The following is a 27,667-nucleotide window of genomic DNA, read 5'->3' on the forward strand; positions in this document are numbered from 1 at the left end:
AGAAAACTAAGATCATGGCATCCGGTCCCATCACTTCATGGCAGATAAATGGGGAAACAGTGGAAACAGTGGCTGAGTTCATTTTTCTGGGCTGCAAAATCACTGCAGATGCTGATTGCAGCCATGAAATTAAAAGACGCTTACTCCTTGGAAGGAAAGTTATGACCAACCTAGACAGCATATTAAAAATCAGAGACATTACTTTGCCAACAAAGGTCCATCTAGTCAAGGCTATGGTTTTTCCCGTGGTCATGTATGGATGTGAGAGTTGGACTGGGAAGAAAGCTGATCGCCGAGGAATTGATGCTTTTGAACTGAGGTATTGGAGAAGACTCTTGAGAGTCCCTTGTACTGCAAGGAGATCCAACCAGTCCATCCTAAAGGAGATCAGTCCTGGGTGTTCATTGAAAGGACTGATGTTGAAGCTGAAACTCCAATACTTTGGTCACCTGATGCAAACTGCTGACTCATTGGAAAAGTCCCTGATGCTGGGGAAGATTGAGGCAAGAGGTGAAGGGGAAGACAGAGGATGAGATGGTTGGATGGATTCATCGACTCTAAGGACATGGGTTTGGGTGGACTCTGGGAGTTGGTGATGGACAGGGAGGCCTGGCATGCTGTGGTTCATGCGGTCACAAAGAGTTGGACATGACTGAACAACTGAACTGAACTAACGGGAAAAGACTGATAAGAACTTAGTGAATAAGTATAGTTGTTTAGACGCTGACTGTAGCCCTCCAGGCTCCTTGTCCATGGGATTTCCCAGGTAAGAATACTGGAGTGGGTTGCCATTTCCTTCTACAGGGAATTTTCCTGCATTGGCAGGCTGATTCTTTCCTGCTGAGCCACAATTAGGACGTGTTTATGGGAAATGACTGATAAGAACTTAGTGAATTAGTGTAGTATAATACTGTAAATACAACACGGGCAGAAAAGTTAAATCCAGTCTTCAGAAAACAATACAAAAAAGTATAAAAATACTTTAAATGGCAATGTTTGAGTAGTAACATGGAGGTCTTTTTTTTTATTTTATTTTTTCCCCCAATTTTATGCTTTATTGTCAAATGCTGCAATATTAAGTATTGACTGCCCATGACTTAATGATAGTTTGACCTTGATTTTTCAACTTTACAACTGCATGAATGCAATATTCATTTAGTAGAAACCATATTTTGAATTTTTAATTATGATCTTTTCCCAGGCTGGTGATACACGGTAAGATACTCTGTCTTGATGCCAGGCATCAGCAGCACGTCACAGCTCCCAGTCAGGCACGTAATCACAAGGGTAAATAACCATGTTGTACTGATACAACCATTCTGTTTTTTCACATTTAATACAGGGAGAAAATTTTTGAAATTTGTATGGAAACACAAAAGTCTATGAGTAGCCAAAGCAATCTTGAGAAAGAATAACAGAGCTAGAGGAATCAGACTTCTTGACTTCAGACTGGAGTACAAAGCTACAGTAACCAAGACAGTATGGTGCTGGTACAAAAATAGAAATGTAGATCAATGGGACAGGATAGCCCAGAAATAAATCCGCACACCTATGGTCATTAATTTATGACAAAGGACAAATGACTATATAGTGGAGGAAAGACACTCTCGTCAATAAATGGTGCTGGGAAAACTGGACAGCTACATGTAAAAAAAATGAAATTAGAACATTCTTTAACAACATGCAGAAAAATAAATTCAAATGGATTAGATATCTAAATGTAAGACCAAATACTATAAAACTCTTACAGGAAAACATAGGCAGAACACTCTGACATAAAATGCAGAATATCTTTTTCATACCATCTCCCCGAGTAATGAGAATGAAAACAAAAATAAACTAATGGGACCCAGTTAAACTCAAAAGTGTTTGCACAGCAACAGAAACCATAAACAAACTAAAAAAGAAAAAAAAAACTCACAGAATAGGAGAAAATATTTGCAACTGATGCCAACAACAAAGGATTAGTCATCAAAATTTAAAAGCAGATCATGCAGCTCAATATCATGGAAAAGAAAAACAATAAAAAAAATGGGCAGAGAACATAAATGGATAGATATCTCTACAAAAAAGACACACAAAAGGCCAAGAAGCACATGAAAAGATGTTCAACATTGCTAGTTATTAGAGAAATTTAAATCAAAACTGTAATGAGATGTTACCTCGTATCAGTCAGTAGGCCATCACCACCAAAAATCCAAAAACAACATATGCTGAAGGAGGTGCAGAGAAAAGGGAACCCTCCTACACTGTTGGTGGAATGTAAAGTGATACAGCCATTATGGAGAACAATATGGAGTTTCCTTAAAAACTAAAAATAGAGCTACCATATTATCCAGTAATTCTACTCCTGGGCATATATCCAGAGAAAAATATGGCTCAAAAAGATACATGTACACCAATGTTCATTACAGTGCTGCTTACAATAGCCAAGACATGGAAGCAACCTAGATGTCTATTGACAGATGAATGGATAAAGTAGACAAGATATGCATATACAATGGAATATTACTCAGCCATTAAAAAGAAAGGACCAATGCCATCTGCGGAGAAGGCAATGGCAAGTCACTCCAGTACTCTTGCCTAGAAAATCCCATGGATGGACGAGCCTGGTAGGCTGCAGTCCGTGGGTTCCATAAGGGTCAGACACGACTGAGTGACTTCACTTTCACCTTTCACTTTCACACATTGGAGAAGGAAATGGCAGCCCACTCCAGTGTTCTTGCCTGGAGAATCCCAGGGACGGGGGAGCCTGGTGGGCTGCCATTTCTGGGGTCACACAGAATCGGACATGACTGTGACTTAGCAGCAGCAGCAGCACAGCAATGGCATCTGAAGCAACATGGATAAATCTGAATATTATAATATTATCGTAGTAAGTGAAGTAAGCCTTACAGAGAAAGACAAATATCACATGATATTGCTTATATGTGAAATTTTTTTTAAATGATACAAATGAACTTATTTACAAAACAGAAACAGATTCACAGACCTAGAGAATGGATTTAAGATTATCAGGGCAAAAGGGTGGTAGGCAGGGATAGACTGGGAGTTTGGGATTAACATGTACACACTGCTATATTTAAAATAGATAACTAACAAGGACCTACTGTATAGCACAGGAAACTCAATATTCTGTAATAACCTATATGGGAAAAGAATTTTTAAAAGAACAGATATGTGTATAACTGAATCACTTTGCTGTATACCTGAACAAACACATCATTAACCAAGTATGTTTCAATATAAAATAAAAATTAAAAAAATAATTTTGTGAGAAACTGTCTGAGCTGAGGGGGGAAATGACAGGAAAGGTTTAAAAAAATAAAGAGAACATTTAATAAGTTAGCTCTCTACTTCTTCATGAATAAATAATCTCCTGGGACCCTCACTTCACAGGGCTTAACTCTCACACTAGTAATCATCAACGCAGACGGGTCTTGCCTGCTTTTCAGAGGGTAAGATTATTCACCCAACAAAAATATACGGTCTTCCACTGTGTGTCTAAGCAATTTGATGTGACTGTTGACACAAGGACTTCTACAGGAAATAGTGGAGAAAAGGTAAAAATATAAAAATTTAACAACGACAGTGGTAACAGTAGCAATAGGTTAAGGCTCCAGTGCAGAAGCTTTTATTTGGCAACTTTGAATCTCATGTGTGGACAGAGGGAAACAACAAAGCTGTTCAAACAAGGAAGTGAAACGACCTGGTCAGTCTTTGACATGAAAATCCTTCACGAATTGGAGAGAAAGGGACAAGAAGTGGATTGTGCTAAGACATCTGTACCTCCATCAAGATGAGGAAGCTTAGATCCAACTCCCTGATGTGACCCCTGAGTGGAGCTAAGGAATGTTATGCTCTGGCCTCTCTCAGACCTGACAAGTGGACCCTCAAAACATCTACTTGACACTCACAGGGCTCAAGCACAAATGAGAAAGAAAAGATCTATAAAACAACCAGACAGGCCCTGGAAGGGGACAGATTCCTGGGGCAACTAGCTGCACAGCCCTCTATGGCTGAGGTCATATCATACCTTCAGCCCATCTAGCTCTTCTTTCTAGAAAATCAAAGGCGGCTCTGTTTCCAAAACTCATAATTGATAGCATTCACTAGAGGCCCAGGAACAGTTTCTTACATCATAGCCACCCCACTGTGTTATTTTTATAGACTTTCTTTTAATACCTGATAGGCAATCTGAGTTGTCTTATACATTGATGAAATCTCTTGCCATCCCTGAGAATTCGGGCGCTTTAAAAAGTAATATTTTCACCCCTACTGGGAGTCAAAGGTAAGATAGAAGGATCAGAGTCTCCAGAGAAGGCAGGTCCCAGAGGAAGGGAATAACTAGGGAAGAACATTCTCCTAACACAGACCTTCTTCTGGAAGTGGTAAATTGATCCTCATGGATCCTCACTCCCTGGAGCCTCTGCTTAGAATCTCTCCATCCTTCAGCAGACACAGAAAGATTGTCACCTTATTTCTACTCCTTCACTCCTTGGTGGTTTCTGTAGAGAAAACCAACCTTCCTCTCCAGAAAGACTAGACATTCAGAGAAACTTCAGGTCTGGATTGCCCTCTGTCCATTTGTTTAGCGGAGAAAGTAAATATTAAAAAGTTAGTAAAACTACCCTCTAAATAGAGTTCCTTTACTCTGCTTTAGCTACATATGATATTCGATTGGCCAAAAAGTTCATTCAGGTCTTTCATGTTATGTCTTGTGTGTGTGTGTGTGCACGTGCACACTCAGTTGTGTCTAACTGCATCCTTATGGACTGAAGCCTGCCAGGCTCCTCTGTCCATGAGATTCTCCAGACAAGAATACTGGAGTGGGCTGACATTCCCTTCTCCAGGGTATCTTCCTGATCCAGGAATTAAACTCAGGTCTCCTGCATTGCATGGGACAGGTGTGCTATCTCCTGACCAAGCTAAATGAAGTAGCTGCTGCTGCTAAGTCACTTCAGTCGTGTCCGACTCTGTGTGACCCCATAGACGGAAGCCCACCAGGCTCCCCCGTCCCTGGGATTCTCCAGTCTAGAACACTGGAGTGGGTTGCCATTTCCTTCTCCAATGTGTGAAAGTGGAAAGTGAAAAGGGAAAGTGAAGTCGCTCAGTCGTGTCTGACCCTTAGCGACCCCACGGACTTGCAGCCTACCAGGCTCCTCCATCCATGGGATTTTCTAGGCAATAGTACTGGAGTGGCTTGCCATTGCCTTCTCCGAAATGAAGTAGATGGAAGTATTATTGTGAGAGCAGGCCAATAATGCTTCCACCCCACTGTGCCTTCTTAAACTAGCCCCGAGGAAAAAGTAAAATATCAGAGAAATGTCTTTCCTTCACTTTATATAGTATAGCTGATGACCTGACTATTCAAGATTGAGTTTAACCCAACCTTTCCAAGATATAATGCAGGTGAGTGTGTAGTTTACCTTGTTTGGCTTTGTTAATGACTCAGTCCAAACATCCTGTATACATCACACAGCTTTGACACCACTATTTGCATATTCCCACTCTTTCTGCCACAGCACTTTCTGCAACTAATTCAGGGGACACTTCCCGCCTCTCTGGACAGCTCCAGCATCCCCTTTGTGCCAGGTGAAACCACAGCTACTCTGTACAGAGGAGGAAATTAATTAAGGGTAAGTAACAAACAATACAATCTTGTTAGAAATATCTTTTTTTTCATCCATAGTCAGTTGAGCATGAAATGATGATGGCACACACAGAATCATTTTTCACGTCTTTCTTATTTTCTAGGGCATATTGTCAGACTCTCAAAGTTAAACTGCCCTGAGCGGGAACTGACCTGGATCTTTTCCCTTCTTGTAGAAGTGAAAATCTATCCAACTGATTTTCTCATGCAAGAGATAGATGTTAACTACAATATCACTTCTAGATCTTATAGATCTCACAGCCTTGATATCATGTGTACTTGCAGTATACTTGGAATAGGAGTAAGCATGCTATAATGAAAAGTAATTAAAAATCATACAGTACTATTCCTTTCTCATATAAAGAAAAGAAAGCTAAAAGAACAGAGTTGTAGTTGCCAAGGGGGAAGAGGGAGAGAGAGGGATGGACAAGATGTCTGGGGTTAGTAGATACAAACTATTACATTTCGAATGGGTCAACAATACGGAACAAATTTTTCAAGCAACAGAAAAACAGTAAGGTCCTATTGTGTAGCATAGGGAACTATATCCAATCTCCTCGATAAACCATAATGGAAAAGAAGATTAAAGAGAACGTATGTATGTGTATAACTGATTGACTTTGCTGTACAGCAGAAATTAGCACAATACTGTAAATCAACTCTACTTCAATTAAAAATAGAGAACAAAAATTTTAAAAATTAAGAAAGCATAGCTTATAGACAATAGAAGACTCCACTAGAGCCAACCAGCTACTTTGCTATGAGGCTGAACCTAGAATTTCCATCCCATCTTCCTTCTCTCCTACGTTGACATCCACAACTGGGGGACCATAGTTTTCTCCAGAAACAGAGAGTAAGCCACTTGTGGTGAGACATATTCTTCCACACAGAGCATTTGCTTCCATTCCTTCTTTGAATGGATTCATCTCAAGACTGGGCCAGCACTCTCATTACCTAGATCATTTTATAGATCCTAGAGCCTTTTCCTGTATAATTCATTTCCTAAGATTTCATCTCACAAGGTATTTGAAGCTCAAATGAAGTAATTGGTAAATGTTTCTATATTATCTGTCTATATTCTCTACATTGTTCACAATGTAGACAGTCATTTCTTTAAAAAAATGTTTACAAAGTACATACCCTCTTCCTCATAGTGTGCTGAGCAGTCAGAATTAAGAGTGACCATGAAGGCCAACAAGAACAAAGACACTTAGTCAGGAAAGTATTTAACTGCTTCTAGAAACTGAAAGAAGGCCAATGTTATATTACTGAAGTATTGTGTGGTGGAAAGAAGCAGTGTGTGTGTGTGTGTGTGTGTGTGTGTGTGTGTAAAGCAACAAAAAGAGAAAGGCAATCCTGATGACTTTGGAAACTGGTAATTGTGTGTGTGTGTGTGTGTGTGTGTGTGTGTGTGTAAAGCAACAAAAAGAGAAAGGCAATCCTGATGACTTTGGAAACTGGTAATTGTGTGTGTGTGTGTGTGTGTGTGTGTGTGTGTGTGTGTGTGTAAAGCAACAAAAAGAGAAAGGCAATCCTGATGACTTTGGAAACTGGTAATTGTGTGTGTGTGTGTGTGTGTGTGTAAAGCAACAAAAAGAGAAAGGCAATCCTGATGACTTTGGAAACTGGTAATTAAACTGGTCCCAAAAAATCTGTGAGCACAGAACAGGCTGATTCCAGCTGCCCTCTAGAGGTCTCCTCCATTTCTAATAAAGTCACACGATGGACCAAAGAGTTTCCATTGTTCTACAGTGAAATGAATGTCTTTCCTTTCCTGTCTCTATAAATGTATTGACCAGAGCTCAGCAAATTATGGCAATAGGTCAAACATGGCCTGCTTTTGTATAGCCAGTGAGCTAAGAATTTTTACTTTTTAATTTAAATTTAAAAATCCATAGAAGACTAATGTTTTGTAAGATATCAGAGTTACATGGAATTCAAATTTCTGTGGACATAAATAAAGATTTATGAGAATACAGCCATGTGCATTCATTTAGGTTTTGTGTCTGTGGCTACTTTCATACAACAGCAGAAATGAACAGTTATCATAAAGACTATGTGGCTACAAGACTAAAATAGCTAAGAAGATATTTGCTGACCCCTGGTGCAGAGGATTACAAAGTGAGTCCCCTCTACTGTTATGCGGCCTAGCATAGGTATTATAGTCCAAACGCAGGCAGCTTGCAGTAGGGTCAGTAGAGCACAGGGTGTGGAATACATCCTGCTACCCCACTGTTTGTTGAACCCTGTTTCATATTTGCAGTGTGTATGTTAGTAGAGGGTGTGTGTATCTCCCTTACACACAGACTGTGTGTTTCTGTGTGTATGCGTGTGCAAGAGAGACACATAAAAAGTATATTTGACTAACAGAATCATGAGGATAGTTTGGAGATATGAAAAAGAGTCAGTTCAAAGACCCTAGTTTGAAAATTTGTTTGATCCTAAGTGCATTGGGAAGCTATTTGAAATTTGTGTGATCTGATCTTTTTTTTTAAGAGTCACTCTGGCCAATGGCGGAGAAGGCAATGGCACCCCACTCCAGTACTCTTGCCTGGAAAATCCCATGGATGGAGGAGCCTGGTAGGCTACAGTCCATGGGGTCGCTAAGAGTTGGACATGACTGAGCAACTTCACTTTCACTTTTCACTTTCATGCATTGGAGAAGGAAATGGCAACCCACTCCAGTGTTCTTGCCTGGAGAATCCCAGGGATGGGGGAGCCTGGTGGGCTGCTGTCTATGGGGTCACACAGAGTCGGACACGACTGACGCGACTTAGCAGCAGCAGCAGCAGCTGGCCATGGTATGGATCATAAATTGTAGAGAGACAGGGATGAGAAACAAGAAACCCGGTTAGGACAGGATCACAGTGTTCCAGAGAAGAAAAGAAGATGACGGCTTGAATTAGAGAGAGGTGAAGGGACATGAGACTTATTTTAGAGAGAGACTAACAGAAATTGCTGATGAATTAGATGTGAGGGTAAAGGAAAGGGAAGAAATACTACACTGAAATGTTTTATCACAAATAAATAAAAACAATTCTTAAATATTTAATCTGAAAGGTCATTTATTAAATTAAACAGATGCTTACCCCTAAATGAAATTTCAGGCACCCCAGCAGAACAACCCTGGTCAAAAATACCTAAGCATTAGAAGTAGCAATTGTTTTTAATTGATCATAAAAAAGCTACCTTCCTTTGAATTAGTACTGGACTTACAATCATTTTTTTGAAACCATAAAGGACCTTTATATGCAGCAGAATTATTCTTTTCTGTCCCTATTTTTCTGAGAAACTAGATAGGCAGTAGGATGGTATGTAGATAGACAGACAGATTCTCTATTAAGAACAAAGTCTAATGTTCAAATACCTCTACCACACTTTCCTTCAAGAGTTTACCAATTCTGATCAAACATTTTCTTAAATCCATGATGAAAATGTGAATGAGAATAGTTAACCCAGTTTACAAGGAAAAAAATAGCTATTACTATATAAATCTCTATTTACTCTTCCAAGATGATTTAAATATAAATCTGGGTCCTCATATCTCTATACAAACTCATTTGATATTTGCTGGTTCTTTCACAGCTTGCAGACTCATGAAAATATCCAACACCTCCAACACCTCCAGCACCATCACTGGCTTCATCCTCCTGTGCTTCCCTTGCCCCAGGGAGGGGCAGATTCTCCTCTTTGTGCTCTTCTGTGCTGTCTACCTCCTGACCCTCATGGGCAACGGTTCGATCATCTGTGCTGTGCGCTGGGATCACAGACTCCACACCCCAATGTACATCCTGCTGGCCAGCTTCTCCTTCCTGGAGATCTGGTATGTCACCTCCACTGTCCCCAACATGTTGGCCAACTTCCTCTCTGACAACAAGCTCATCTCCTTCTCTGGGTGCTTTCTCCAGTTTTACTTTTTCTTCTCCTTGGGTTCTACAGAATGTTTTTTCTTGGCTATTATGGCATTTGATCGATACCTTGCCATCTGCTGGCCTCTACACTACCCCACTGTCATGACTGGACGTCTCTGTGCCAATCTCATAATCAGCTGCTGGGTATTTGGTTTCCTCTGGTTCTTGATTCCCATCATCATCATCTCCCAAATGTCCTTCTGTGGATCTGGGATCACTGACCACTTCCTGTGTGACCCAGGTCCTCTTCTAGCACTCACCTGCAAAAAAGCTCCTGTGATAGAGCTTGTCTTCTCCACCTTAAGTCCTTTGCCCCTAATCATTCCTTTTCACTTCGTCATGGGGTCTTATGCTCCAGTCCTGAGAGCTGTATTGAAAGTACCTTCAGCAGCTGGGCGAAAAAAGGCTTTCTCCACCTGTGGGTCTCATCTGGCTGTGGTTTCACTGTTTTATGGCTCAGTCCTCGTAATGTATGGGAGTCCAACCTCTGAGCATGAAGCTGGAATGCAGAAGATTGTGACTCTGTTTTATTCTGTTGTGACGCCACTTCTTAACCCTGTAATATATAGTCTTAGAAACAAAGATATGAAAAAAGCCCTGCAGAAATTTTTTAGACTATAAAAAGTGTTAATCAAAAGAGTTCTTGAGCAATTAGAGACCTAAATTGTGTTTACCTCATTTTTAGATTTAAAAAAAAATGTGTTTTGTTTTTTTCAGATAATTGTTCATCCTAAGATTGACTAAAATTTCAGTCACCAGTGAACATGTATCTGTTGCATATTTGTTCTCCTGGTTCTTGCTCATTTGTCCTGTTTCTTTTTTTTTTGTCCTGTTTCTTATATACTTCATTTTTTACCAAATGCTGAACATTATATTTTAAAATTTTTTAAATAATGTAGTAAAGAAAGTTTTCTTTTACCAGAAGATAGAGTAAAGCTGATCACTTTGATCTCATTTAAGGAGTATTTATTTTAAGGTGTAATAAAAATAGTCTAAAACAGCTTTGCTCTTATTTCTGGGATGTGATCCTTAGTCAGGAACATGACTATTCTGAGATGTCAGTTGCGCACCTGAACTGTTTCCAGGACGCCTCCACCTCAGAGAGCCCTGACTTTCTCTATATTCTGAAACCCACGACTCCTAAGACCTCTGCTCAGCTCTTTAAACTCCCAGTTTCTTCTTTCTGCTAGACTTCTGGAAATCTCATCTTGCACATGAATGACTGAGAAATGGAAAAATGCCTGGAAAGGAAACTACGTCACGTTTTGACCCTCACTTCTCTGTGGTCCTCCTGTCTCCAGTATTTTTTCTCAAACACCAGTTTCTCTGGCGGCCACAGACACCAAATCCCTTATATCCTTAGTTCAGTGAAACGACTGCTTTCTGGTGAGACTTTATTCTCCCTCCCTGCTGTTTTTCTCAGATGCCTCCATGTCCCCAGACTCCCCAACCCAGTGACTGTCATCCTAGGGGAGAAACACTCAAGGTAACTGTGGAGCTCTTCTTCTTATTCCTCCCTTCCCTGGAATTGCAGCGCCTGAAGTCATGTCTGTGTTGACTGCTCTCTAGTGCCTTCAAAGGCTTGTTTTATGTGATTTCTCCAGATTTGCGAGTTACTTTTAGTCGAAGGGTAAGTTTAATCCAAGCTGATTAGTCATGACTATAACTAAAAGTTATTTTCTGTTACATCTAAATTCCATACTTTCTCACTTCTCCCCTCACTTTCAGGAGACGATCTCGTAGCATAATCATGCAAAAACCCACAAATCAGAGACAAGTGAATACAGGGACTGGTATAAACATGCAAAGGCCTGATTTTCTTTTCACTGCAAGCACCTCCACATTCCTGAGTGTTCTACCCTGCAAACAAGGTGGGAAGGGAGAAGGGGTTGATTTCAATAAAATAAGGAAAACCAGTAACCCAGAGACAAATTTAGGCCTAATTCTTTTAAGGGAGAGGTGATCAGGAATTGTTCAGTTCAGTTCAGTCGCTCAGTCGTGTCTGACACTTTGCGACACCATGGACCGCAGCACGCCAGTCCTCCCTGTCCATCACCAACTCTTGGAGTTTACTCAAACTCATGTCCATTGAGTCGGTGATGCCATCCAACCATCTCATTCTCGTCTCCTTCTCCTCTTGTCTTCAATCTTTCCCAGCATCAGGGTCTTTTGAAATGAGTCAGTTCTTTGCATCTAGAAGCCAAAGGATTGGAGTTTCCGCTTTAGCATAAGTCCTTCCAATGAATATTCAGGACTTATTTCCTTTAGGATGGACTGATTGGATCTCCTTGCAGTCCAAGGGACTCTCAAGAGTCTTCTGCAACACCACAGTTAAAAAGCATCAATTCTTCGGTGATCAGCTTTCTTCACAGTCCAACTCTCACATCCATACATGACTACTGGAAAAGCCATAGTTTTGACTAGGCAGACCTTTGCTGGCAAAGTAGTGTCTCTGCTTTTTAATATGCTATCTAGGTTGGTCATAACTTTCCTTCCAAGGAGTAAGCGTCTTTTAGTTGCAAGGCTGCAGTCACCATCTGCAGTGATTTTGGAGCCCAAAAAAATAAAGTCTGTCACTGTTTGCACTGTTTCCCCGTATGTTTGCCATGAAGTGATGGGACCACATGCCATGATCGTCATTTTTTGAATGTTGAGTTTTAAGCCAATTTTTCACTCTCCTCTTTCACTTTCATCAAGAGGCTCCTTAGTTCTTCGCTTTTTGCCATAGGGTGGTGTTATCTGCATATCTGAGGTTATTGATATTTCTCCCGGCAAACTTGATTCCAGCTTGTGCTTCCTCCAACCCAGCGTTTCTCATGATATACCCTGCATATAAGTTAAATAAACAGGGTGACAGTATACAGCCTTGACATACTCCTTTTCCTATTTGGAACCAGTCTGTTATTCCATGTCCAGTTCTAACTGTTGTTTCCTGACCTGAATACAGATTTCTCAGGAGGCAGATAAGGTGGTCTGATATTCCCATCTCTTGAAGAATTTTCCACAGTTTGTTGTGATCCACATAGTCAAAGGCTTTGGCATAGTCAATAAAGCAGAAGTAGATGTTTTTCTGGAACACTCTTGCTTTTTCCATGATCCAGCAGATGTTGGCAGTTTGATCTCTGGTTCCTCTGCCTTTTCTAAATCTAGCTTGAACATCTGGAAGTTCATGGTTCACGTACTGTTGAAGCCTGGCTTGGAGAATTTTGAGCATTACTCTGCTAGCAGGTGACATGAGTGCAATTGTGTGGTAGTTTGAGCATTTTTTGGCTTTGCCTTTCTTTGGGATTGGAATGAAGACTGACCTTTTCCAATCCTGTGGCCACTGTTGAGTTTTCCAAATTTGCTGGCATATTGAGTTCAGCACTTTCACAGCATCATCTTTTAGGAGTTGAAATAGCTCCACTGGAATTCTATCACCTCCACCAGCTTTGTTCGTAGTGATGTTTCCTGAGGCCCACTTGACTTCGCATTCCAGGATGTCTGGCTCTAGGTGAGTGATCACACCATCGTGGTTATCTGGGTCATGAAGAACTTTTTTGTATAGTTCTTCTGTGTATTCTTACCACCTCTTCTTAATATCTTCTGCTTCTGTTAGGTCCATAATGTTTCTGTCCTTTATTGTGCCCATCTTTGCATGAAATGTTTGCTTGTATCTCTGATTTTGCTGAAGAGATCTCTAGTCTTTCCCATTCTGTTGTTTTCCTCTATTTCTTTGCATTGATCACTGAGGAAGGTTTTCTTATCTCTCCTTGCTATTCTTGGGAACTCTGCATTCATATGGGTATATCTTTCCTCCTCTCCTCTTCCTTTTGCTTCTCTTCTTTTCACAGCTATTTGTAAGGCCTCCTCAGACAACCGTTTTGCCTTTTTGCATTTCTTTTTCTTAGGGATGGTCTTGATCACTGTTTCCTGTACAATGTCACGAACCTCCGTCCAATAGCTCATCAGGTACTCTGTCTATAAGATCTAATCCCTTGAATCTATTTGTCACTTCCACTGTATAATCATAAGGGATTTGATTTAGATCATACCAGAACGGTCTAGTGGTTTTCCCTACATTCTTCAATTTCAGTCTGAATTTGGCAATAAGGAGTTCATGATCTGAGCCACAGTCAGCTCCCAGTCTTGTTTTTGCTGACTGTATAGAGCTTCTCCATCTTTGGGTGCAAAGAATATAATCAGCAAGATTTTGGTATTGACCATCTGGTTATGTCCATGTGTAAAGTCTTCTCTTGTGTTGTTGGAAAGGGTGTTTGCTATGACCAGTGTGTTGTCCTGGCAAGACTTTATTAAACTTTGCCTTGCTTCATTCTGTACTCCAAGGCCAAATTTTCCTGTTACTCCAGGTATTTCTTTATCCTACGTTTGCATTCCAGTTCCCTATACTGAAAAGTAATTATAGATCAGTAAAATTGTTTACTCAGAATTTTTATTAGTAACTTGGACTAGCTCACCTTGAAGTACCTCCTAGATCCTGAAAGAAAAGTTATCCTATTGTTGTATATATTTATCAATTCAGCTGCCTGATTCTGCAGATGAAGGAAATGAGAACTGGGTATCAGGAATGATTTTCTAAGGATAATATTTTAATGGTAAAAAAATAAAAATGTCCTATCCACCACCTTTTTTATCTGCCTTTTCTTTTCAGTAAACAATCCTATTTTTAACTTTCAGTTCAGTTCAGTTCGGTCACTCAGTCGTGTCCGACTCTTTGCATCCCCATGAATCACAGCATGCCAGGCCTCCCTGTCCATCACCAACTCCCGGAGTTCACACAAACTCATGTCCATCGAGTCGGAGATGCCATCCAGCCATCTCATTCTCTGTCGTCCCCTTCTCCCGCCCCCAATCCTTCAAATTTAGAACTTCACAATTATTTCCCCTTCAATAATCTCAATGATTTGCCACTTAAATGTTTTTTCCTTAATATATATAAAGCTCTATAAACAGTAAGAGAACAGAACAACATCGTAATAGGGAAATAAGCAAAAAGATACAAACAAATAACATATAGAAAAGATTCTTAAACATATAGAAATATCACTAATTCATTCATAAAAAGATAAAGAGAGAATATCATGAGACAGTATCTCATGTTTAACCTGGGGAGTGACAAAGATCAAGAAGTTTGATAACACACTGTACGGTTGAGAATGTGAAATGGATTCTCTCACATAGGTGGGAGTATAAGTTTTACATTGTATTTAAGACAGTCAAAATTTAGAAGGCCTATGCCCTGGAACCCAGCAATGCAGCTTGTAAGGTGCTTAGCTTATGGCTTTTTTCACACATATAGGAAATTATGAAAGTTTAAAAATGTTTATTGTATCATTGTTGTAATAGCAAAATGTTGAGAAAAATGTCAGTTCCCATTAATGGAAAGCTAATTAAATAAGCTATAGTTTAGTCATACAGTGGAATACTGTATCTTCAATTTCATAAAATAAGAAGTAGCTCTATAAGTAATGTTACATAGTTACTTCAAGATACATCGTTGAGTAAAAAAAAAAAAGTGAGCTGAAGGAGGGAGATTCAAGAGGGAGGAGACATATGTACAGTTGTCTTTAAACAAAGGATATCTTTCTAGAGGAATAGATTTTTAGTAACAGAGACATCAATGATTAATGGCTGGGGCAGCTTTCATGTCTGAAGCAAGATCCAGGCGTGACACCATTATGTGGCAGGATATGATGGCCGTCTTCACTCTGCAGAGGAATAATATTCTTTGTTGTTGTTCAGTCGATCGGTCATGTCCACTCTTTGTGACCCCGTGTGCTGCAGCACGCCAGGGCTCTCTGTCCTTCATCTTGCAGAGTCTGTTCAAACTGATGTACACTGAGTCAGCGATGCCATCCAACCATCTCATCCTCTGTCATCCCCTTCTCCTCCTGCCTTCAGTCTTTCCAGCATCAGGATCTTTTCCAGTGAGTCCACATTTCACATCAGGTAGCCAAAGTATTGTAGCTTCAGCTTCAGCATCAGTCCTTCCAATGAATATTCAGGATTGATCTCCTTTAGGATTGACTGGTTGGATCTCCTTGCAGTCCAAGGGACTCTCAAGAGTCTTCTTCAACACCACAGTTTGAAAGCATCAGTTCATTGGTGTTCAGCCTTCTTTATGGTCCAACTCTCACATCCATACATAACTACTGGAAAAACCATAGCCTTGACTATACGGACCTTTGTCGGCACAGTAATGTCTCTGGTTTTTAATATGCTGTCTGGGTTTGCTATCGCTTTTCTTCCCAGGAGCAAGTGTCTTAATTTCATGGCTGCAGTCACCATCCACATTGATTTCAGAGCTCAAGAAAATAAAGGCTCTCATTGTTTCCATTGTTTCCCCATCTATTTGCCATGAAGTGATGGGACCAGATGCCACGATCTTCATTTTTTGAATGTTGAGTTTTAATCCAACTTTTTCAGTCTCCTCTTTCACTTTCATCAAGAGACTTTTGAGTTCTTCGCTTTCTTCCAGAAGAGTGGTGTCATCTGCATATCCGAGGTTATTGATAGTTCTCCTTGCAATCTTCATTCCAGCTTGTACTTCATCCAGCCTGGCATTTTCCATAATGTACTGCATATAAGTTAAATAAGCAAGGTGACAATATACAGCTTTGATGTACTCCTTTCCCAATTTGGAACCAGTCCGTTGTTCCATGGCTGGTTCTAACTGTTGCTTCTTGACCTGCATACAGGTTTCACAGAAGGCAGGTAAGGCGGTCTGGTATTCCCATCTCTTTAAGAATTTTCCGCAGTTTGTTGTGATCCACACAAAGGCTTTAACATAATCAGTGAAGCAGAAGTAGATGTTTTTCTGGAATTCTCTTGCTTTTTATCCAATGGATGTTGGCAATTTGATCTCTGGGTTATTATAAAAGCAAACAGCAAAAACTGTCAAGAATCTGGAGAAATTGGAGTACTTGTACATTGCTGGTGGGGATATGAATTGGTTAAGCCTCTGTGGAAAATAGTACAGCAGTTCCTAAAAGCCATGGATTACCAATGATTCAGCAATTCCACTCTGGGTATATATACAAAAGAACTGAATGCAAGGAAACGAGCAGATATTTTGCGCTCATAGTCACAGCAGCAATATTCACAATAGTGAAATGGTGAAAGCAACCAACGTATTCTTCAGATATGAATAGATAAATAAAATTTTATATAGACAAATAATGCAACCTTTGGAAGGAAATTCTAACGTTCTAAAACATGAATAAACCTTGAAAACAATATGATAGGTGAAATAAGCCAATCACAGAGGACAAATTTTGTGTGAGTCCACTTATATGTTTCCTAGAGTAATAAAATACAAAGATAAAAATTCTAATAGTTGCCAGGGGCTAGGAGAAAGTGGAATGGGAAGTTATTATTTAATGCGTATTGGAATTTCAGTTTGGGATAATGAAAAAGTTCTGGGGATAAATGCTGGTGATGGATGCATAACGATATGAATGTAATTAATGTCCAGAACTATACACTTAAAGTGGTTAAGACGATAATTTTTATGTTATATGTGCATGTTACCACAGTAAAAATAGTTTAAATTCATAAAAAATGTAGGAGAATAAAATAATAAAAGTACTTAAATAATCCAAAGGAAAACAAAAAGGGAGAAATAAAGGAACAAAGAACAGACAGAACAAATGGGAAAGTAATAGTCTGTCGGTAATTGAGGACTGGAAACAAATTTATAATTGTAAAGTATGTGAAGAAAATACACTCTCATAGAATATAAACAATCTACATTGTGAATATTCTTTATATTTCATAGAGAAACAAATGTTTCCTGTAAACAAAAGGAAATTCTCTGTAAATCTGCACAGACAACAGCATTGCCTTAAAGACGTTATCCCTGTCTTCACTCTGGGAGCCAAATTAACCTAAACTAGATGAAAACCTCGGATAAGAAAAGGATGTTTCACAGAGTCTTGAGGGAGTCACAAACCAGCGCAAGAGGACTCTGGAGACGTCACAGGAACCTCTGAGATGAAACTGTAATTGCACGCTGGGGCGTCTCAGCATCACCCCCTCCCTTCATTCGCCTGCACCCTCCGTTATTGAAATCTCCTCAGGAGGTTTGTACCCCATTTCTTTCAATTACTCTACAGCAAAAGTAACCAAAATATAAAGCTCTGTTGAACCATCTCTTCTGGGTGAGGCAAGTGAAAGATCTGGCTGCCTTGGGTCAACTTAGGTCTCTTATGTAGCTCTTGATGAAAATATCAGTGTGTCAAGTAAGGCCCACATCTCCATGACTGATTATAGGGCTGTAATTCTTTTCACTGGCTATCACATTGTCCAGAGAAGTGCCCTGTTGCTATAGCTGTTTCTTTTGAGTAATTCAGGAAGGGAGGAAAGGGAGTTTCAGCATTTAACTTTGTATATTGTAGGATGCTCAGGATCAGGCCCCTGGATTTTGATTCTATGTAAAGGAAAAAACATCAGTGAGAAGATACAGACTCGGTATTTATTCCCAGCTTTGTCCATAATTAGTCTTATCATGAAGGGTAAGTAACTTTTCTTCCTGTCTTGGCATCACTGTATTTTTTCTAAGCCACCTACAAATTGATCCTAGCTACAGTGGAATTACATTTGAATATTAATATACTTTTGCAAACTTTTGCGGCTTTGTGTTTCTGGATATGAAGTTTCAGTCACTAGTAACATAATAAGTTTGTTATATGAAATGTTGACTCTAGTGTCCAGCTATTCATCTCCCTTGGTTTAACAATCCCTGAAAGTTTTTTTCCCCTGAAACTTTTTTGCTTAGTGATTCATAAAAGAATGTTTCATTATTCAGAAATTTAGTAAACTTTAATTTGGTCTGAGAAGACTATTGAGAGTTGTACTAAGGAACTCATGGGCTTCCCAGGTGGCGCAGTGGTAGAGAACCTGCCTGCAAATGCAGGAGACATAAGAGATTTGGGTTAAATTCTTGGGTCAGGAAGATCCCGTAGAGGAGGACATGGCAACCCACTCCAGGATTCTTGCCTGGAGAACCCCATGGACAGAGAAGCCTGGCAGGTGACATTTCATGGGGTTGCAAAGAGTTGGACATGACTGAAGCGACTTAGCACACAGTAACTCATTTTCTACAGTGCCCCCAACTAAAGATAACATTCCCACTTACTCTCATGCACATCACAAGTAATGTAACACTCCCTTTATTTATTTTCTGTTTCTTGAATCACAATGTTTCAATATCTTCTTCCTTTATATCATACCAAACTGTATGGACGTCAGTAAAATCAATCTAAGCAACCAAAGAGAGTTGCCCATAGCTTTACTGTGTGATATGTTGGAGCTGAGTAACTTTTTAATCACTAAGGCTTTTAAATAATTATGCTAAAAAGTTTATACTATGTAATCATGTTTGTTGATAGTACTGTTATTAACCACAACAGCTATGAATTTTTTTAGGTCCAATTATATTCTAGGAACTGTACTTAGCATATATTAAATATACTCAACAGCATTTTCACAGGAACTCTGAAAAATAGGTGTTAACTTGCCCAAGAACATACAGTATGTCATGCTGTTTGAACACAAATCAAGGTTACATTGTTTATTTTCCTTAAAGAAGGACCGTTCTGACCAACCTAGAACGCATATTAAAAAGCAGAGACATTACTTTGCCCACAAAGGTCTGTCTAGTCAAAACTATTGTTTTTCCAGGAGTCATGTATGGATGTGAGAGTTGGACTATAAAGAAAGCTGAACGCCGAAGAATTGATGCTTCTGTGGTGTTGGAGAAGACTCTTGAGAGTCCCTCGGACTGCAAGGGACTGCATCCCTTAGGATGAAAGCAGTCCGTCCTAAAGGAAATCAGTCCTGAGTGTTCATTGGAAAGACTGATGTTGAAGCTGAAACTCAAATATTTGGCCACCTGATGCAAAGAAATGACTCATTTGCAAAGACCCTGATGCTGGGAAAGATTGAAGGCGGGAGGAGAAAGGGATGATAGAGGATGCAGTGGTTGGATGGCATCACCGACTCAATGGGCATGAGTTAGAGTAAACTCTGGAAGTTGATGATGGACAGGGAGGCCTGACGTGCTGCAGTCCATGGGGTCGCAAAAAGTTGGACACGACTGAGCAACTGAACTGAACTGATGGTGATACAACAGGACTACTGAGTTAAGTATTATTGGATTTAGTCAATCAGTCAATCAGTTGTGAACTTAACCCAGCTGTGGTAAATCACCACATAGGCTGCAGAGTAAATGTTCTCTTTTTTCCTCACCATCCCATGTGAGGATCCATTTTTCACCTAAAATGTCATTCTTAGCCCTTCCTAAGGAGGCTCATTTTTCTTTTTGATTATATATGTAGCTGCTCACTCCACTACTCATCCATCCAAACAGAGAAAGCATTTTTTGCTTTCTAATTGGCCTCCTGTGGAAGAAAGCTGATCGCTGAAGAATGGATGCTTTTGAACTGTGGTGCTGGAGAAGACTCTTGAGAGTCCCTTGGACTGCAAGGAGGTCCAACCAGTCCATTCTAAAGGAGATCAGTCCTGGGTGTTCATTGGAAGGACTGATGCTAAAGCTGAAACTCCAATACTGTGGCCACCTCATGCGAAGAGTTGACTCACTGGAAAAGACTCTGATGCTGGGAGGGATTGGGGGCGGGAGGAGACGGGGACAACAGAGAATGAGATGGCTGGATGGCATCACCGACTCTGTGGACATGAGTTTGAGTGAACTCCGGGAGTTGGTGATGGACAGGGAGGCCTGGGTGCTGTGATTCATGGGGTCACAAAGAGTCGGACACGACTGAGCGACTAAACTGAACTGAAACCTTACATCCTGCAGAAAGAAAGCACTTCTCCTTTTTTTGCTACTTAAGAATGTGGCAGAAATGTATGCTGAGGTATCCCAGTCAATCCTTATGTTTTCCTCTTTTTTGCACATTTGGTCTCAGAATATTTCTGGAAGGGTGACATTCCGAAGACGCCGCTGCTGGAACCGGCTTCCATTGCAGTCTCTGATGCTGGGCACAGGGCTGTCCCCGTCTGTGGCCAAGCACTGGTTACTATTCACATGCCACAGGGTCAGTTTCACTGGGTCATACTCCCAAAGCTGGTTGCCTTTTAGATGGTGGCATTCGAGCATTGTGACTGGGTCATTAAGTTTGGAGACATCCAAGCAAAGGTCATCTGTTCTGATTTCTTTGTTGGCAGTGTAAGAGAAAACCTGATTACCTCCCAGACCATGACAGTTAAGTCCCAGCTTTTTTAATCTCTTCAGCCATGTTATCTAGGCTCTGATTTGTTTCCACATTCCGTATCTCTCCCAAAGAGAAATAGTGATGGGAAATCTGAGAATCAGGATAAATATTCTCTAGGTACAAAGAGAATGGTCTGCATTCGAGTTTGTACCTTAGACCAAGTCTTGATGATATAGGTCCATAATCTACCTTTGTAACACCTGGAGAAATTATATAGAAGAAATTCTTGAATGCATCCATCCACACGTCTGCAAGTCATCTGTTATTTTTATTGATACTCTGGCTCCTGGAAACATGTAGGGTGTAGCTTTCCGAAACACATGTCCAACATGTGAGCAAGTAACAGTCGCCAAAGTTCTTCCACACTGCCAAATCCTAAAGGAAATTTCTAGGTTTTCTCCTCCCCAAATATCCATTCCAGCACCATATGTTCCAATTTCCTGAAACTAACCTCTGTCTATAGAGAAAAGGCCTCCTGCCATCGTACATGTTCTCACAGGAAGTCTGATCACCTTTCCCTCTGTCCATTTCTCTTTGGGGGACGGGATACCAGCGAAAGTGGAGCTTCCAGTTGAATCCACCATAGGTCATGTCAGAACCTGCCATGTACTCAAAAGCACCATCACTGATCACATCTATGATAGGACAGACCACTGTCTTCCTGTCATGTTTGATCCTGGCTAAGAGAGGCTCCAGCCACCCTGCAGTGCACATCTAAAAAGGTGATCACTTTGCCTTAAGACACAGCAGCGCCTCTTAACCTAGCTCTGATCAATCCAGAACGTTGGTCCATTTGAATGACGTGAACAGGTACTTTTAATTTTTTTTTTCACATAACTCTCTGGAGGTCTTTTCAAAAAGTCTCTTTCACTGGCATCATCTACTAGAACAATATCTTCTAGCATGTGTCTTGGTAAGTGATTAATGATCCTATGAACAGTTTGCAGAAGTGTTCTCCAAGCCTCATTTGCGGAAAACAATCACCACACTGGTTGTAGGAAGGCTATCTGAATACACCTTTGTTTTACATCCTTCTAACCTAACATCTGGAGAGGGCAATGGCACCCCACTCCAGTACTCTTGCCTGGAAAATCCCATGGACAGGGGAGCCTGGTGGGCTGCAGTCCATGGGGTCAGGAAGAGTCGGACATGACTGAGCGACTTCACTTTCACTTTCACTTTTCACTTTCATGCATTGGAGAAGGAAATGGCAACCCACTCCAGTGTTCTTGCCTGGAGAATCCCAGGGACGGGGGAGCCTGGTGGGCTGCTGTCTATGGGGGTCACACAAAGTCAAACACGACTGAAGCAACTTAGCAGCAGCAGCAGCAGCAACCTAACATCTGGTAAAGATCTGTTGAGTGCAATCATCTCACTTGCCGTTAAATTGAACTGACTGATTTTAAACATCTCTTTCATCTTTTCTTGATCCTCTTTAGGAATGACGACTGATTTCCCCATTTCTCCAGGATCTTCATGAGGCTTTTGTACTGGCTCTAAAACAACCCCAGCAGGAAGTTCTCCCTCTTTTTTTTCTCATCACATTTGTTGCATTCACTGAAGAGCAGCAGGAACATATCCAAGAGTACCCAAATCCAGAAGGTTGCTAGGACCATCTTGTAGTATGCAAATTTTCTCATGGCACTTTAAGTCAAAGGCAAAATTTTAAAATATATATATAAATATACAAAGATCATGAAAATTACTCCAATCCAGTTTCATCAGGAATCACTTTCATAACCCCGAAGTGGCTGTTCAAGTGAATTCACATCCCAAATCCGCATGTCTCGCATCTCCAGCTCGCTCCGCAAGCTGCGCTCCTCTCCGGCCGCGGGCCGCCGCACCGCCTTCTCAGCCACGCGAGTCATTATTTTTGACCAAATGGTCAGGTCAAATTACCTGGACCTGTCATCAATTTCCTCTTCATTTGTCTTGTTTCAGCATCTTGAATATCACTGTCTTTTGCTCTCTGTCTGCTTTTACCTTTTTTGGGTGGTGCACTCAACACCTTCCTTCATGTGAAACTAACCCAATTTATATAGTCACTATATGCTAATCTTTTTTAAATGTAAGCCTACTTCCAGGTATATTAATTATCTTGCACAGTTAGAAAAGGTAAGAAAATGTACTCTATTTCTTATTTTTAAATTGAGGGTTTAAAAATAGAGGCAGGAAAAGAAACTTGTACTGCTAATGCATGAGTGTTTGTGTCGTCTGCAGTATGCACCGTAAATTTTTACACTTTTCCCAACCAACATAAGATTTTTATTTCCCTGTCATGTATTTATTTTAAATAGTGACTCTATAAGATTAGTCTGTGAACTGGTGATAATTTAGGTGTACCAGAATTTCTTGAGTAACATTAAAATAAGGATTTCCAGGGTCCACTTTAAAGATTCTGATTTAAGAAATGTGGCAAAAGGCTTCCAAATCTATATATTAAAAAAAAAAATGCTCCCAAAGTAGTAATGAAACAGATTTGGGAGATAGTGCTTTCAGTTCAATTCAGTCACTCAGTCGTGTCCGACTCTTTGCGACCCCATGAATCACAGCAAGCCAGGCCTCCCTGTCCATCACCAACTCCCGGAGTTCACTCAGACTCATGTCCATCGAGTCGGTGATGCCATCCAGCCATCTCATTCTCTGTCATCCCCGTCTCCTCCCACTGCCAGTCCCTCCCAGCATCAGAGTCTTTTCCAGTGAGTCAACTCATCACATGAGGTGGCCAAAGTATTGCAGTTTCAGCTTTAGCATCAGTCCTTCCAATGAACACCCAGGATTGGTCTCCTTTAGAATGGACTGGTTGGATCTTCTTGCAGTCCAAGGGACTCTCAAGAGTCTTCTCCAGCACCACAGTTCAAAAGCACCCATTCTTCGGCGACCAGCTTTCTTCACAGTCCAACTCTCACCATTATTAATCTTTTGGATGTCCATTAAGTAAAAATTTTGGCTCGATTTTTCTAATTTGCACTTTTCTGGGTAAAAAGGTGTGAATGCTCTACTCTTCTGCAGGAGTAGAGCAGAGAGAACAGACATCTTTAGGTCAGAAAACTCAAGTGTAAGAATGGATGCACTTAATAGAGGTCAAAAATGCATGAGGTCAGGAACCAGGGAGGTCAGGAACCAGGTAAGTCATCACCAATAAAAGTGCAAGTGCTTCCTGGAGACCAGGTTAGAAGAGTCTACTGTCCACATATCCAAGACATTTAATTCAAATTACCATCCACTAACTCTGACTTAGCAACAAGGTCTGATTTAGTTTAGTGTACTAATTTTATTATTGAATAGGCAGCGATAGATCATTTTGAGTCTGCATCTCTAGGTACAAATGAATAAAGACCTATTTTTAAATGGAGAATAGAAGTGAGTAAAAATAATCATTCTGATCTTGATCCACTCATGGTCTCTAACTCACTTTGACTAATTTTTGTGCACTTCTGAATTTTTCTCAATGGAGCCTTCGTGTCCTTGTTCTGGAGACTATAGATCAGTGGATTTACAAGTGGAGTCAAGGAGGAGTAGAACAAGGTTACAATCTTCTGTATCCCAGCTGGATTTCCAGAGGTTGGGCTGATGTACATGACCATGAGGGTTCCATAAAACAATGACACTACTACCAAGTGGGAACCACAGGTGGAGAAGGCTTTATGTTTGCCAGTGGCTGAAGGGACACACAACACTGCTCTGAGAACCAGGGTATAAGACCCAAGAATGAAAAAGAAGGTGATAAAGATTATAAGAGAGCTCAGTATAGAACAGGAAAGCTCAATTCCAGGGGCAGGGATGCAGGACAGGGCCAGAAGGGGACCAGGGTCACAGACAAAATGGTCAATGGTATTGGGGCCACAAAAGGGGAGTTGGGTGATGAAATAGATAGGGACTGGATAGCAGAGGAAGGCTGTTACCCAGCAGAGGCCCTCCAAGTTCATGCAGAGACGGCTGCTCATGATGGTAGGATAGTGGAGAGGTCGGCAGATGGCCAAGTATCGATCAAAAGCCATGAGGGGCAGTAAGAAGATCTTGGTGGTGCCCATGGAGAAGAAGAAGTAGAACTGGAGGAAGCAGGCAGAGAAAGAGATGGTTTTGCTCTCAGACAGGAAGTTCCTTAACACATTGGGAACAGTGGTGTTGATGTAACACATCTCCAGGAACGAGAAGTTGGCCAACAGAGTGTACATGGGAGTTTGGAGTCTGTGATCCAGCTTCACTGCAAAGACAATGGCCCCATTCCCCATCAGTGTCAGGATGTAGGACGCAGAGAAGAGCACAGAGAGGAGGACTCGAGCCTCTAGAGCAGGGAAAGCTCAGGAGTATGAATTCAGTCACTGTGCTGACTCCTGACACGTTCATGGCTTCCTAAGAGGTGGAGAGGAAAAAATGACAGCAACAGAGATGACTTTATTCTTCAATCCTCAGGAATACTTCCTCTTCAGTAGGGTCTAAAGCCCTCAAGATCCTATTATTTTATTAAATAAATAATAAGCTAACTATACTACTGAAGACGGTCAAACTTTGAGAATGCTAGATATGATCTGACTTTGAATTTCAGACTTTCTCATTCTTCTTTCAGTATTTTCTCAGATACAGCGATGACAGGATCTTATGCAATAAGCAGCTTGAAGGTTAGTGACAATACTTAAAATGAAAGTAAGTATGATAATCATGTATTTTTATCTATAGAATAAAATATAAAAGATTTTTAATATTGGACACAGAATTTCAGTTTCTCAGATTTTTGGAATTACAGACACAAATGATAGAAATTGGAAGAGAGAATAAAAGGTAACATAAGACACTGAAAACTTTATGCATTTCATATTTATTTTGGATCAGTTGCTACCGTAAGTGTTGACATCTTAACACAATCTGATAACCAAGACAAAAAATGTCAATGTGCTATCCTTTCTTCAGTATTCATCATTGTTTGTAGTTCAAGAAAAGTTTGAAGTCCAGATACCTACATAAAGACTTCCATCTGGTCTCATCTTTTACTTACTGAATTAAAATATTTCTTTAAAACTTTGGTCTAAGTTAAAACTTTATTTACAATTTTTTTTTTCTTTTTAACGTGAGCAGTGTATCTGGTGTATCACTTAAGGATTTTTGAGGTTTTTGCCTGAGGTGTCAGAATTCCTAGAAAGTCCCCTATTCTGGTTTAGGGACAGTTTCAGAAAATAACAAATACTCACAATGCTATTATCAGTAGTTTGGTCATATTCATTTGTTTTCTGAATCCCCTCTGTTAGTGAGGGTCAGTTATTAGTTGCGCCAAAGTGACCAGAAGTGACATGACTGAGTCATGATGCTTATTTAGGAAAATATACACAAAAAAATACAGACCCAGACACTTAAAAGTTTTCCATCTGAGAATGTTTATTAGTGAATTAGTTATAACACTGATCACTTTCCATATCACATAAAGTTAGAGCTTTAAGAATAATCTTGATGATTGCGATTAGTGACACAATGCATGAGAGAAATTCACAATTTTTCATATCACACTGCAAGGCTTCTCTTCAGTCTGTGAATAGATCATATATGGCAGAGCAATGCTGTGAAGAATTCCCTGAAGCAGGATTTGAGAGTTAGGCAGAAGCCAAAGTAACTTTGAGAATATGGTGAAAAGAGCAAGAAGTATTTGGTGCTAACATGCAGGAGGATTCCAATGGCTTTAGAAACCATGTGGGAGTGAACTCACCAATCTGGGTTGCTCAATCATTACCTTGCTCTCCCTCCTTACAGCAGAGACCACAGGATCAGTGGCAGAGCCAAACATAGCTAAAATCAGGGAGGGCTTAAATGGAGGGCTTCTTCTAACTGTTTTGCCAGTTATTTCCAGACGTCACTTTGCTAACAACTTTTTCCCCCGCAAAGGTTCTGACTGGGTACAACTACTTGATTAATAAGGACAAAATTTACATATGGTTGAGATTCCTTCCTCATCTTCAGCTCTCTCATTTCCCTTTTTCCCAGCCCTCTTAGTTGCAAGGATGAGTGTCTTTACATTAATTCATATATCTTGAGGTGTCACTATTTTTACGGTCACACAAAAGAAGGCAGAGCTAAAAAGCACACTTAGAATTGTCTTGTACCTCTTCTGAACCCATTTCCTTATAGAATTCATGAGTTGGACTTCTCATCTTCTGTTTTTGCTGCAGCAAAAGGCAGCCAAGACGAAGGGCATGCCATGCTTGGGAGCCAACAACCCAGAGAGGGAGTTTTCCTCATCAGAGTCAATGATGAGGACATGCTTTTATGTTCAACTCTACCATACCCATATATCTCTTCAAACTGAGCCAGGAAATCCAACAGTGTATGTAAGAAAAAAAAAGGACTAACTATTCATGTTACAATCACTGATGTGATATACTACAGAGTGCCTTTTACTTTATAAATCTGGTTAGTCATTATTCCTCTGTATAAGTATAGTGTAAACATTCCATATGTGAACACAGAACATTTTTGTTCATTGGATAAAAAGCCATGGACCCTTTATGAAGCCTATTTGTGAAATGAACAGTTAGCATAGATCATGTGTGCCATTTTTTCCTATTATATGATTTTGATGATTATTAGAGAATATCTTTCTGAAAGCAATCTCTTTCCAGGTAGTATACTCGTCCTTCAGACTGCCTGAGAAGACAGAATACCAAGTGAAGAGCATACGGAAGGAAACTGTTTAATCAAGCTACTGTTCTTGAAGTGGGTGGACTGGTGAGTTGACTGGTTGGGTGGCCGGTCGGTTTCTTGTATTGGAAAGAAGACTATGAAAAAACTGGCACCTAAGTTTGTCCTCATGTAATGATTTATGAATCCCCAAAGCATAAGAAACAGTGTGTGTATGGCATAAACTTGTGACATTCCATTCT

At 40.3% G+C, this 27,667-nt stretch overlaps 1 protein-coding gene, 1 long non-coding RNA gene and 2 pseudogenes across 2 annotated transcripts; 2 read left to right on the top strand and 2 right to left on the bottom strand.

The window, feature by feature from the left end:
- Nucleotides 1–9,233: 9,233 nt before the first annotated feature.
- LOC148776851 (olfactory receptor 11G2-like) lies at nucleotides 9,234–10,185 on the top strand. Its single transcript, XM_088840109.1, has one exon. It carries the CDS (start codon nucleotides 9,250–9,252, stop codon nucleotides 10,183–10,185), a length of 936 nt encoding a protein of 311 aa, XP_088696235.1. The 5' UTR covers nucleotides 9,234–9,249.
- A 7,242-nt stretch (nucleotides 10,186–17,427) lies between these two features.
- LOC148776852 (uncharacterized) lies at nucleotides 17,428–27,481 on the top strand. Its single transcript, XR_016038332.1, has 3 exons — nucleotides 17,428–17,645; nucleotides 17,961–18,077; nucleotides 27,407–27,481. It is a non-coding gene; the product is annotated as an uncharacterized LOC148776852 (long non-coding RNA).
- LOC129562899 (polypeptide N-acetylgalactosaminyltransferase 1-like) lies at nucleotides 20,489–22,438 on the bottom strand (annotated as a pseudogene).
- LOC148776853 (olfactory receptor 11H6-like) lies at nucleotides 24,176–25,148 on the bottom strand (annotated as a pseudogene).
- Nucleotides 27,482–27,667: the final 186 nt, after the last annotated feature.

This window comes from Moschus berezovskii, chromosome 9 (genome assembly GCF_049115385.1).
Source record: "Moschus berezovskii isolate FMDL1 chromosome 9, NW_MosBer_1.0, whole genome shotgun sequence".
Taxonomy (NCBI): domain Eukaryota; kingdom Metazoa; phylum Chordata; class Mammalia; order Artiodactyla; family Moschidae; genus Moschus; species Moschus berezovskii.